This window comes from Diabrotica virgifera, chromosome 10, assembly GCF_917563875.1.
Source record: "Diabrotica virgifera virgifera chromosome 10, PGI_DIABVI_V3a".
Lineage (NCBI taxonomy): Eukaryota > Metazoa > Arthropoda > Insecta > Coleoptera > Chrysomelidae > Diabrotica > Diabrotica virgifera.
The window spans coordinates 37,836,076-37,849,932 of NC_065452.1; the positions used below are offsets into that span (position 1 = coordinate 37,836,076).

The 13,857-nt window shown below is 33.0% G+C and overlaps 1 protein-coding gene across 21 annotated transcripts in view; it reads left to right on the top strand.

The window, feature by feature from the left end:
* LOC114328741 (arfGAP with SH3 domain, ANK repeat and PH domain-containing protein) overlaps positions 1-13,857 on the top strand; it is a 415,375-nt gene that overhangs the window by 344,773 nt on the left and 56,745 nt on the right. For 20 of the 21 annotated variants that reach the window (XM_050663451.1, XM_050663458.1, XM_050663453.1 and 17 more), the window contains exons 11-12: positions 1,160-1,279; positions 6,418-6,598. In XM_050663451.1, coding sequence (XP_050519408.1) covers positions 1,160-1,279; positions 6,418-6,598 — 301 coding nt within the window. The remainder of the gene's footprint in view (positions 1-1,159; positions 1,280-6,417; positions 6,599-13,857) is intronic. The other variant, XM_050663471.1, reaches the window with a different exon arrangement.

Here is a 13,857-nt window from a genome sequence, read left to right on the forward strand (position 1 = left end):
TAAAGTCAACTAAAACTAAACATTAGTGCCTAAAAGATCATAGAAAAGTCAAGACAGTATTGTAACAGTATGTAATACACGCAAGACGAAGAATGACCTACATCATATATGTATGCAGCTCTGCGTGAGGATGTATGTAATTCTTCAATGGAACTCTGCATTAAATCTAAAGTTTTACTGTAATTTATAACAGTTTTTGGTCCACCTTTTCAAATACCATCCTTTACTCCAGTTTCATCAGAAGGCTTTACAATTTTTTGTACTATCATCGTATGGATAGGAGAATCGTTTGGGAAAGTATCGTTGAACAAATAGGCCACTTCACTATAGGATATTTTTCTATCGTCGTAGCCCCTCATCATTAAAACAGTAATTCGCTCTTTTTCATGAAAAACCATCTTTATTGTAGAGCTTTTAAAAACACATGAAACAACTATCAGCTTTATTTACTAAAATAATTTAGTTTACAAAACTTTCCAAGCTATTGTTAGTTTATGAAGTAGCATCAAAATCACAGCATTCTACACTAACTGAATTACTTCAAAACTATTTGGCACTGAGAAGTTTTATTTATTTAAGACCTATGGGAATAAAATACGAATTGTTAATATGGTTGAACTGGTATTTAAGTGAGTATTCCATTGATATTACAATATACAGAGTATTGTATTCAAAAAAACCAAAGTGACTCAGAAAAATGGTAAATCTGGCAGCATTGCGAGCATCAAATTTGAAGTTTTCATATTGCACTATTCATATCCATAGGCGTATCCCTTTTTGTTTAATTAGGACCATCCATTTAAGAGATAATTAGGCGTTTCCAGAGTTTCGGTCTATTCTGTATTTTACATGTATATCTTACAATTTTCTCTATATTATTCTAAAACTAATTCCTTGTTTCATTTGTGTTATCTACTTAATTTAATGGAAATAAAACAAAGTTTTAAAATACTTTATAATATTGTGTTTTATTCCCATTAAATTTGATAGTTAACAATTTTCTCTATATTGCTATCCTATATCCAAATTTCTCTCCTACATAGCTTCGTTGATTTCCTGACTTAAATTTCCTCCTCTTTTTCACAATTTTTATGCAATAACTAATCTTTGTTTATTTTATACAAGGATTCTTTTGTTCACTTATTTTAAATTTTTTTAGTTACAAAACGCTGCTAATCGATTAAAAAATTATTTCGATAATATTAATATCGATTGGAACTTGCTGCATGATGATGGATCCACGGATTTCTCTGATGATGAAACTATCATTGAAGACCGAGTAAGTAAAATCTGGTTTTCCTCGAGTTAACAGGTGGGATGAAAAGTTCGTAGGCTGACACGTAGATGGCACTACTGGTATTAAATCCATATGATTTTTAGTCAGCCTTAGCCTTTAAAAGATGCGTGTAAGAATTTGAGAGCTGTTGAACTATGCGAGTTTATGAGATATAGCATTTTGAGTGAAGCAACTTATGTTAGTTTAAAAGAATGGATAAGAAGGAATTTCATGTCTTAATAAAGCATTGATTTTTGGCGAAAAAAAAAACTGTTGAAGCCAAGTAATTTACATAAATATTATTCAGACTCTGCACCAGGAAAATCAACCGTTGAGAAGTGGTTTTAAACCAGGCGAAAATGAGCACCGAAGACGATGCACGCAGTGGACGGTCCAAAAGAGGCTGTTACCGACGAAAACATCAAAAAGTCCACAAAATGATTTTGGATTACCGTAAAGTGAAGTTGTTCGAGATACAGGGTGGGGCATTAGTGTGACAAAGTCCAATTACTCGTTTGTCGTAAGAGATATGAAAAAAAGTTATTTAGCTAAAAGTTCGGGCACGGACAGGCCCATAATTTAAAGTTATTTTAAAATATACAGGGCAACCCGTGTTGACAGGGTGACACAAACTTATGTTTTTTTTAAATGGAACACTATATATTTTTATATTTTTAGATTCTCTGAGATGTCTTCTTTCTTAAAAAATAGGGTTTCGTAATATTATACACGGTAGCTTAAAAGATAATTACGTTTATTTGTTAATTTCGTAGCAACTTTCACACCCTGTAGAATTGTAGTGATTTGACATTAAAATTTCTATTTATGTTCAAGCGATTTTTAATATAGTCTACTATTGTTAAACATTAATAATGTATCGAAATGTATAATTTTAATATACAGGGTTGGTCAAAACTGGTAATGAGTATTTTCTGAGTTTTCTTAAATGGAACACCCTGTATTTTAGTATTGGAATGAAATGATATTTTATGGTACTTTTTTATTTCTTAAGCACTCCCTATACCTAAGTGCTTTAGTTTTTGAGTTATTCGTGATTCTTTAAGCCAAACAATAATTGCAACAAAAATTACTTGAAATTTTATTAGGTGGCCGAGAAAATATTAAATCAAAAATAATTTTTCGAAAAAAAAATACATATTTATCTAGAATCTAGACTGGTCTTTAATTTATTAATATTTAATGAGATATCCAAATACCTACGTAGTTGAGACTGTTGCGTAAAATATTTAACAAAAAGGTACAATATTCTACCTAGTTGGCTATGACAATAAATTTGCTGAAAAATTTGACATTATACTATTTTTAAAGTTGCAGTTGCGTTGGTACCATTACTAATATGAATTTGTCTAATAAGTAACTGATAAAAATGGTTTTTGTGCAAGGAGAGTATAACAAAAATCTGCTACTAGCAATATGAATGTTTCATCAGCAATTCCCTGATAGACGACAACCAAGAAGAGAAACTTTTAGAACCGTTTCAACGGAATGGACACTTAAATTACTAGAAACCTGATCGAATACAAACTATTGTAAATGAATTAAATGTAATTTTTAGTGTCACTGAGGATCTGCATATTAGGACGTCCGTTCTTATAATCTAACTATCTAGTATGTTGAAACCGTTTTAGTATATGTACTTTCAAAAGTTTACCTTCTTGGTTCTCGTCTATCAGGGAATTGCTGATGAAAAATATTTATTGCTAGTAGCAGTAGTAGCACATTTTTGTCATAATCTCCTAGCACATAAACCATTTTAATCAGTTCCTCGTCAGAAAAATTCATATTGGTAATGGTAACAAAGTAACTGAAACTATAAAAAAATAGTATAGTGTCAAATGTTTAAGCAAATTTAGTGTCATAGCCAACTAGGTAGAATATTGTATGGTTTTATTAATATTTTGCGCACCAACAATTTTAACTACGTAGGTATTTAAATATCTTAACCAATATTAACAAATTAAGCATCAGTCTAGATTAGTATGGAATTTTTTCCGAAAAATTATTTTTAATTTAATATTTTCACGGCCATCTAATATAATTTCACGTAATTTTTGTTGCAAGTAATGTTTGGCTTAAAGAATCACGAATTACTTAAAAACTAAAGCAAATAGGTATAGGGAATACTTAAGAAATAAAAAAGTATCATAAAATATCATTTCCTTACAGTACTAAAATACAGGGTGTTCCATTTAAGAAAACTCGGAAAATACTCATTCCGAATTTTGACCAACCCTGTATAATAAAATTAAACATTTCGCTATTTTATTAAGGTTTGGCAACAGTAGACTATACTAAAAATCGTTTGAACATAAATAGAAATTTTGATGTCAAATCACTACATTTCTACAGGGTGTGAAAGTTGCTACAAAATTAACAAAAAAACGTAATTATCGTTTAAACTACCTCGTATAATATCACAAAACCCCATATTGTAAGAAAGAAGACATCGAGGAGAATCCAAAAATGTAAAAATATACAGGGTATTCCATTTAAAAAAACATAAGTTTGTGTCACCTTGTCAATACGGGTGGCCCTGTATATTTATGGTCCTATCTGTGCGCCAACTTTTACTTTAATAACTTTTTTCGTATCTCTTACGGCAAACGAGTAATTGGACTTTGTCACACTACTGTAGCTGAGACTCTAAAGATATCAAAGAAACGTGTTGGATGTATTGTGCATGAATATTTGAATATACGAAAGCTCTGTGCAAAGTGGGTGCCGCAAGAGTTTAGAATCTATCAAAAACAACAACGAATTGATGATTCTGATAATTGTTTGAAGCTGTTCAATCGTAATAAAAACCAAATTTTTGCGTCGATATGTTACAATGGACGAAACATGACTCCATCCAATCGCAGTCAGCTAGTGGACTGCACGTGACAAACCGACTCCAAAGCGTGGAAAGACGCAACAGTCCTCTGGCAAGGTTATGGCATCAGTATTTTGGGTTGTGCATGGTATAATATTCAACTACTATCTTCAAAAAGGAAAAACCATTAACAGCGACTATGACATTGCGTTATTGCAGCGTTTGAAGGACTAAATCGCGAAAAAACGAGCCCATTTGAAGAGGAAGAAAGTGCTATTTCATCATGGCAACGCACCATATCACAAATCAATGAAAATAATGGCAAAATTTCATGAATTGAGCTTCGAATTGCTTCCGCAGCCACCTTATTCACCAGATATGGCTCCCGGCGACTGCACCTGCTCACTGACCTCAAGAGAATGCTCGCTGGAAAAAAATTTAGCACCAATGAAGAGGTAATCACCGAAACAGGCTTATGTTGAGGCTAAAGACAAATTATATTATAAAAGTGGTATTGAAAAGTTGTATGATCTCTATAATCGTTGTATCGCCTCGAAGGTAATTCTATTGAATATTGAATAATTTTTTTCTACAGTATGTCCCTGTAAGTTGGAACCATATGGAAAATTTTTTTATTATTAAATTTACGAAAAAAGTTATTCTTCATAAAAAGCTCTGCATGGTCTAAAACCTAAGGGTAAGAACAGAACAAGTGGGTCGAGGTGGAGGTGTAGGTCGCGGTGGATGCTTCTAGTTAAGTCGCGGTCGATGTCGACAGCACATAGCAAGGAGGTCACCTGCGCTGTCAGTCGAGCTAGAACCACTATCAAGTGAAGTAGTTTAATGAAATTTGAAGAAATTCAAAAGTAAACTGAATACAAAAAAGGGATTATATAAAAAATATCAACTCAGATAGCGCAGGTAATGACAACTTGACTTCGAACGGACCAATTACAGGGAAGCATCCTTGTAGGCCGCGCAGTAGACATACATGTAAAACAAACTCATTTTATTTTCAAAAGCATCGATGTAAACCTCCTGGATGGCATCGCGCTAAACCTCCACCGCGACTTACCTGCTCTGTTCTCTTCCATTCACTACAATGTGTTTGTTTTACATGGATATCGACATCGACCGTTACCTCTACCTCCACCGCGACCTACTTGTTCTGTTCTTACCCTAAGATTCAACCATTAGATATCAAATTTTATGAATATTATACGGTGTATGTCAAAAAATATGAATTTCGCTCAAGAGTAAAGTAGCTTTATTTTTCACAGTATTGAAAATTGCTATTAGGAAAAGTTGTTAGGAATTATGAACTATATTCTAATATGCAATTACATCCTTCTAATTAAATTTTTTTTTTGAAAAATTATGGATAACCAACATTATTTTTAGTCATTTCAATTCTGATAACTCTTTTATTATTAATATTACGAAAAAAAGTGATTCTTCATAAAAAGTTCTGCATGGTACAAAACCTAAAATACAACCATCTTATATCAAATTTTATGAATTTTATACGAGGTATGTCAAAAAAGATGAATTTCGATCAAGAGTAAAGTACTTTCATGGTTCAGAATATTTCAATTAGAAGAATGTAATTACATATTGGAACATAGTTTTTAATTCTAAACAACTTTTCATAATCACAATTTTTGATATTGTGAAAAATAAAGGTATTTTACTCTTGAGCGAAATTCATATTTTTTGACATACCTCATATAAGATAGTTGGTTATATTTTAGGTTTTAGACAATGCAGAACATTTTATAGAGAATAACTTTTTTCGTAAAATTAGTAATAAAATAATGCTTTTAATTGAAATAACTGAATGTTAGTTATCCATAATTTAGGATTTTTTTTAATTAGAAGAATGTAATTGCATATTATAATATAGTTCTTAATTGCAAATAACTTCTCATAATAACAATTTTCAATATTGTGAAAAATAAAGCTACTTTACTCTTGAGCGAAATTCATATTTTTTGCCATACCTCGTATAATATTCATAAAATTTGATATCTGATGGTTGAATCTTAGGTTTTGGACCATGCAGAGCATTTTAGGAAGAATCACTTTTTTTCGTAAAATTAATAATAAAAAAGTTTTCCATATGGGTCCTACTTACAGGGACATACTGTATATTAGCCTACGAACTTTTCAGCCCAACGGTTAGAACATGATTTGTAATTATTTGTTCCTGACGTTTCGTAACAGGAAGAAATAATTCCAGATCACGTCCTATAAACCCGGAAACAGTGTATTGTTGCAAAAATTCCTTGATATCTTTATTTTTTTTTAGAACGGATCTCCAACGCCTGAGAAGAAGAATCGTTCAAGGCCTCCGAGTTATACAGGTGGGGACTCTCCCATTATTTTACGTTCTCGCTCATCAACTTGCGATAGTTTACAACTAGGATCTAGTTTTAATCTTATTAACAGACAAATGCCTCATCCCTCTTCCACACAGTCAAAAAAACCAGGTAAAACATCGAGTGGCATGAATTCTTTCGTAAAAACTTCTACAAACTTAAATAATTTGTTTACAACTATTATTTTTCCGATGAAAATATGTTCGAAATATATTAATCATCCATAAAATAACTTCAAACTGGAAAATTCTGAATTTTTCGTATGTTGAAAACCAATAATGTGCAGCTATGTTTATACTGCAATATATTTTTAATAGTACGCAGCTATTTGCTCTGTATTTATCTCTTTTTTTCTGTTTCGGACAGCATGTAGTGCTGGCTTAAGCCTCTCGGGCACATAACTCGATAGCTCCTCAACAAACTTGGTCTTCCTTAGTTTTTTTTTATCCAAATTTGTACACCTTTCTCTCACAAGTCCTTTTTACTTCATCTAGCAATCATTTTCTTTAATTTTGACAAAATTGTGTTGTGTTTTGATAATAGTCTAGTCGCAACATAGGGGGTCCCGTGGACACTTTTAGTTCGCCGCGATTTGATGGTGGTATTATAGGTTTTTTGGGTCGCTGAATCCAATGGAAGTGGTCTGGAAGCCCAAATGTGGTGCGTTTAATTGTTATTACCAAATTATGGTAAAATTAGGTGTTTTTCTGGAATTATTAGAAGCCCTGTAACTAAATTGATTGTGTTAAGGTCTTCTCTGGTGTATTTTTGGTCGCTGAATCGAATGCGACTAGTCGCGATTACTCAAAATATGTTCTTATTTTGTTAATAACAAAATAATTGTTTATTCGCCGAAAAGCTCGAAATGCGCTATCTACAGCAAGTTTGTAGCCTTTTTCATAGTATTTTTATACGCTAAATTGATTGCCGCTAGTGGTGATAGCTTAAACCACGTTCCGACTTTGTTATTAATAAATTATTGCAAAAATAACGGTTTATAGTACGTTCACTCACGGTTTTTGCTCTAAATTTTAAAAAACCTCTTGGATTGACATGAAATTTGGCATACGCGTAGTTAACATGTCAAACAGAACAAGTGATATTGTGCCGATGTCTGCTTTTACCCTGGGGGTGAGTTTCACCCCCTTTTCGGGGGTGAAAAAAGAAACCTTTAAAATAAGTCCGGAAGTGGATAAACTGATTAATTCTAAGCAACTTTTGTTCTATACAGTTTTTCACTAAGTCTATACTTTTCGAGTTATTTGGTTTTTTTGGTGAAAAATGAACATATTCACTCGCAAATAACTCAAAAAGTATTGACTTAGTGAAAAAACTGTATAGAACAAACGTTGCTTAGAATTAATCAGTTTATCCAATCCCGGACTTATTTTAAAGGTTTCTTCTTTTACCCCCGAAACGGGGTGAAACTCACACCCAGGGTAAAAGCACGCATCGGCACAATATCACTTGTTTTGTTTGACATGTTAGCTACGTGCATGCCAAATTTCATGTCATTCCAAGTAATTTTTTAAAATTTAGAGCAAAAACCGTGAGTAAACGTACTATAAACCGTTATTTTGCAATAATTTATTAATAACAAAGTCGGAACGTGGTTTAAGCTATCACGACTAGTGACAATAGCATATAAAAATACTATGAAAAAGACTGCAAACTTGCTGTAGATAACGCATTTTGAGCTTTTCCGCGAATAAACAATTATTTTGTTATTAACAAAATAAGAACACTTTTTGAGTAATCGCGACTAGTCGCATTCGATTCAGCGACCAAAAATACACCAGAGAAGACTAACACTATCAATTTATTTACAGGGCTTCTAATAATTCCTGAAAACACCTAATTTTACCATAATTTGTTAATAACAATTAAACGCACCACATTTGGGCTTCCAGACCACTTCCATTGGATTCAGCGACCCAAAAAACCTATAATACCACCATCAAATCGCGGCGAACTAAAAGTGTCCACGGGACCACCTATGTTGCGACTAGACTATATTCATTACTTTGGTTTTCGTTTATTTAGCCTGTATACATAGTTGGCCCCCTTTCCAATGTTTTAAATAAGGATTTATTCTTTGTTTTCCAAATTTTTACATTTTTTTCTTGCAGACCAATTCTTGCTATATCTAGCAATGCGTTTCTTTAAATTTTGACAAAATGTCGTCAAATTCTAATAATTCTCATTTTTTTTATTTGGTCGCCCCGTATATACACTAATCATAAAAAGTATCGCATAATTTTTGAAACAGAAAAAAGTTTAAAAATAATTTTTAATTTTTTGCAGAATGTTATAATACTCGCCTATCGTCTCCTTTAGGTGTCTTCAAACCCATAAAATTTCAAGTTGAAGAGTGTTTTTGGCGAAAAAAACAAACAGCAAACAAAACGTTGTTAAAGGAGAATAATTATTTTGGACATTTGTGTTTGAAAATTTGATCTGTACACTATGTCTGCTTGAGAAAAATGAGTAACATAATAGTCTAAGAGCTAGAGCCGAAAAATCATCGTCATAAGTAATATGGAGTTTGGCGTGTTTAATGTGTCTATTGTATATTGATAATTATGACCCCTTTCAGGCTGACACCTCAGTGGATACAGGAAGTAGCAATAAGGGATGAAAGGGGAAAGTTAGTTCAATCATTAAAGGTTTTCACCTCCTATTTTGTTAAACCTTCATCCGTTTGCATGAAAATTGGTGACTAGTTAGAGCATACCTCAAAAAATAAAACTGATTTGGTGCCAACTTGCACTTTTACCCTGGGGTGGATATCACCCCTTCTCGGGGGAAACTATTTTATTAAAAATAACCCCACAAATCGATACAGGGACAAATTTTAAGTAAAATTTGTTATATCATGTTATTAAAATATTTAAAACAATACTTTTTGACTTATTAAAGATAAAAGATTTGTCTGTTTAAGAGCACATGCGTGAAGTTACGGATGATAAAAAGAACATATCAATTAATTTTATGTTACTAAAATATTATTTTTATATTATTTCGATATTATAAATTTAGCAAAAGTGTATTCGAATATTTCAAGTGTACCCGTTATTGGACACTCCAAGTTTCTGGACATATTCAGTTTATATTGATAGAAAAAATTCAATTTAAATATCAAAATAATATAAAAATAATATTTTACTAACATACAATTAATTAATATGTTCTTTTTATCATCCGTAACTTCACGCATGTGCTCTTAAATAGACAAATCTTTGATCTTTAATAACTCAAAAAGTATTGATTTATTTTAATAACATGATATAACAAATTTTACTTAGAATCGTCCCTCTATTGATTTGTGGGGTTATTTTTAATAAAATAGTTTTCAATCCCAGGAAGGGGTGGTATCCACCACCAGGGTAAAAGTGCGAGGTGGCACCAAATCAGTTTTGTTTCTTGAGGTATGCTCTAACTAGTCACCAATTTTCATGCAAATCGATATAGGTTTAACAAAATAGGAGGTGAAAACATTTAATTACTGCACTAACTTTCCCCTTTCATCCATTTGGTCATAATTGTCAATATTCAATGGACACATTTCACAGGAAAAACTCTATATTACTTATGACGATGATTTTTCGGCTCTAGCTCTCCGTCTATTACGTCATAACAAGCAGCCCAAATTGTAGGTTTAATTGGAGATGGACGATTGCAGCAATATCTTGCTGGTATAGTGAAAGTGGAGTATACACAAGAAGACCAGTTCCAGGACGTCTCAGGTGCACGAATCCCGCATACGAACGTTATATATACATATCTGCAGACTTTGCGTACGCATCATGTTACAGCTAGACAACTGTGAAATGATTTTTCCACGGCCCGTAATGTTCGAATAAGTGCCAATTCGGTTAGGAGCAGATTAAGGAAATTTGGAATCAGAGCCAGAATGCCTGCTACTGCTCCACTGTTAACGTCGTATGGCACGTTTAATTTTTGCACCAGGACATGTCAATTGGGATATTAACGACTGGACTAATATTCTTCTTACTGATGAGTCAAAATTTGCACTTTGTGGATCCGACAGTGCAAAGTGTCTGTCGGATCTACAAAGTGCAAATCTTAACTCATCAATAATAAGAATATTAGTACCCAGTCGTTAATATCCCAATCGACATGTTCTGGTGCAAAACTTAAACGTGCTATACGGTGTGCACTCGTTATCAGTGGAGCAGTAGCAGGCATTCTGGCTCTGATTACAAATTCCTTTAATCTGTTTTTAACCGAATTGGCACTTTAAACCGAACATTACCGGCCACGGGCTGTGGAAAGATCATTTCGCAGTTATCTAGCTGTAACGTGATATGTACGCAAAGTCTGTAGATATAGATAACGTCCATCTGCGGAGTTCGTGCACCTGGGAAGTCCTGGAACTAATCTTCTTGTGTATCCTGCATTTTCTCTGTACCTTCCTAAATTACTTAAAACGCTGGATTAGTGGATTCTCATAATATCAGCAAGATATGGCTGCGATCATCCATCTCCAATTATACCTACACTTTGAGCTGCTTTTTCTGACGTTATATGACTCATTTTTTGTAAGAACGCGCCTCCTCATTGAAAACTCAAGCAGGCATAGTGCACAGATCAAATTATTGTGGTTGGGTTGGTTACCCCCTATGATGGGGTTGATTAAGTTGAACACTATTTACCAGACATATATTTATTTGCCAACACTAGATATACCAGTAACGAGTTGGTGGACGAAAATCTATATTCTAACTACATTGATGGTTAAATAATGAATGATGAATAATGAATGATCTCCCCGTTTACTTTCTCTGTATCTATAAATAAATCGTAATTGTTTTGTTATGATTTCACACCTGACTATGACCATGAAATATTGATATGTAATACCAAATTGCTGACTCCTTTGTTTTTCGAAACGAGTGGTCTACATTGCAGAAGCAATGTCACCTACTTTTACGAAATCAAAACAATGCGTGTAAATAATATTCGTTTGAGACTTTAAAAATTAAATCGATATAGATTACTCTTATTTTTGAATGCTAATATAAATCCTGTACAAAATTCTCGAGCACGAATGTCCAAAATAAATATTTAATTTTAACAACGTTTTGTTTACTGTTTTTTCTGCAAAAACATGCTTCAACTTGAAATTTTATGGGTTTGTAGACACTTAAAGAAGACGATAGACGAGTATTATAACATTCTACCAAAAATTAAAAATTATTTTTAAACTTTTTTTCTGTTTCAAAAATTATGCGATACTTTTTGTGATTATAGTGTATATTTCGGATTTTGGGCCCCTTTCTAATGTGTTAAATAAGAGGTTATTCATTGTTATCCAAATTTGGATACTTTCCTCTCTCAGGTCCATTTTTGCTACATCTGGACATGCGTTTTTTATTATATACAGTTAGTGTTGAAGAACCTTTCTACAAGAAGGTAAGGGACGGGGCATTTTGTTTTTATCATGTTGGTGGTGGCTTCGTTTGGGATAAGTAGTTAGAATATTACATACTTGCTTATTAGCAATATTTTCATTAATTCGTTCAAATCATTCCTCATCGTACTTAGAATGGCTGCTAAGATAAGTTTTTTCATTTATATCAATGATGGTTTTTGTTTTTGCGGTCCATATCTATAGACTTCCAGGCGACAATAGGAAATATAAAAATAGACAGCCAACCTAGGCAAAGTGATTCTTTATAAAATAATTTCAAGCACTAATAAATCTAAATAAGGATAGTTATGTTATCAAGAAGCAAGTAGCGCTAGAGAAGCCTGGAAAACTGTAAGAACCCTCAAAACTAATAGAAACGAAAAACTAACGATAGACCCAATTGGACAAGAAACGTGGAAAAACTATTATTCAGATTTACTAACTGAAAAAAGAGACATTTAAGAATGTTAATTACGACTTCCAACTGACTCAGAATAATTGTGATCATTTATACTGAAGGAAATAAAACAAGCATTATCAATAATGAAAAACAATAAAGCTCCTGGGCCCGGAGGTATACCTGTGGAACTCTTTAAATCTTCCCCGGATATAGTATTGGAAAAGGGCCTAGCCGGGTAAGATGATGAAAAATGCCCCCAACTCGTTTCGAATTCTATATAGGTCACCGTTTAGCACATATAGAGAAACTAACTTTCTGAAATTTTTAGCCCCCTAGGTGGTCACGTGACCCACCTAGAGCCTAATTATACTTTTTATGTTTTTATTTTTTATCTCAGCCGCATCGAGAGCCAGCGAAAAACTTTAAATAAAAAAGTTGTACGTTTCAAAAAGTTCTGTCCAAAAATTTTTTTTTTATTTTTGGCGGGAAATTTAAATTTTAGGACGGTTTTAAAATTTTAAATGAGTATAAAAAAATAACTATGACATTCGTTTTCACGAAAAAAATTTATAACGTGTATTTTTGCACAATGTATCACCCTGAATTTTTTCAGATTTTTAAAATTGGTGAAACTTACTTTTAAAAATAAAAAACCGCATTTTTTGTTTTTTTTTTCGCTTTTTGATACAATTTTATACATGGTGTTTAAAAAAAAGTAACACCGTCACTAGGATAGATAAGAAACTGAAAAAAAATTGGGGTTTGCTTAATAAAAAAAATTTGTAATGCAAGATACAGGGCGTTGAAGAAAACAAAATTTTATACAGTTTTTTATGATTTTAATTTCGACTCAATTCAAGCTTTCTGCTTAACCCAGGTATAACATACCAAAAGGCACCGCCAGGAAAACATTCCACTTTGCGGTTCAGAGAGCCCATATGAAACGAGTCTTTGTACTCTATGCAGAGTATGGCATTAACAAAATAAGAAAATCTACGGTTTCGTTTTGATTAAAATCTGTCTTCCTCCATCCCCCGATAGCACTATTTCTAGGTCTACTTGTTGTCAAGGAGGCTCTAAGGAAGACAGATTTTTACCATTACGACCGTAGATTGTCGATATAAATTAAAATAATTTACATCGCAGTATGGATAGAACGCCCTCTAACGGGGAATAAGCGAAATGAATTTCGACTCAATTCAAGCTTTCTGCTTAACCCAGGTATAACATACCAAAAGGCACCGCCAGGAAAACATTCCACTTTGCGGTTCAGAGAGCCCATATGAAACGAGTCTTTGTACTCTATGCAGAGTATGGCATTAACAAAATAAGAAAATCTACGGTTTCGTTTTGATTAAAATCTGTCTTCCTCCATCCCCCGATAGCACTATTTCTAGGTCTACCTGTTGTCAAGGAGGCTGTAAGGAAGACAGATTTTTACCATTCCGACCGTAGATTGTCGATATAAATTAAAATAATTTACATCGCAGTATGGATAGAACGCCCTCTAACGGGGAATAAGCGAAATGAATTTCG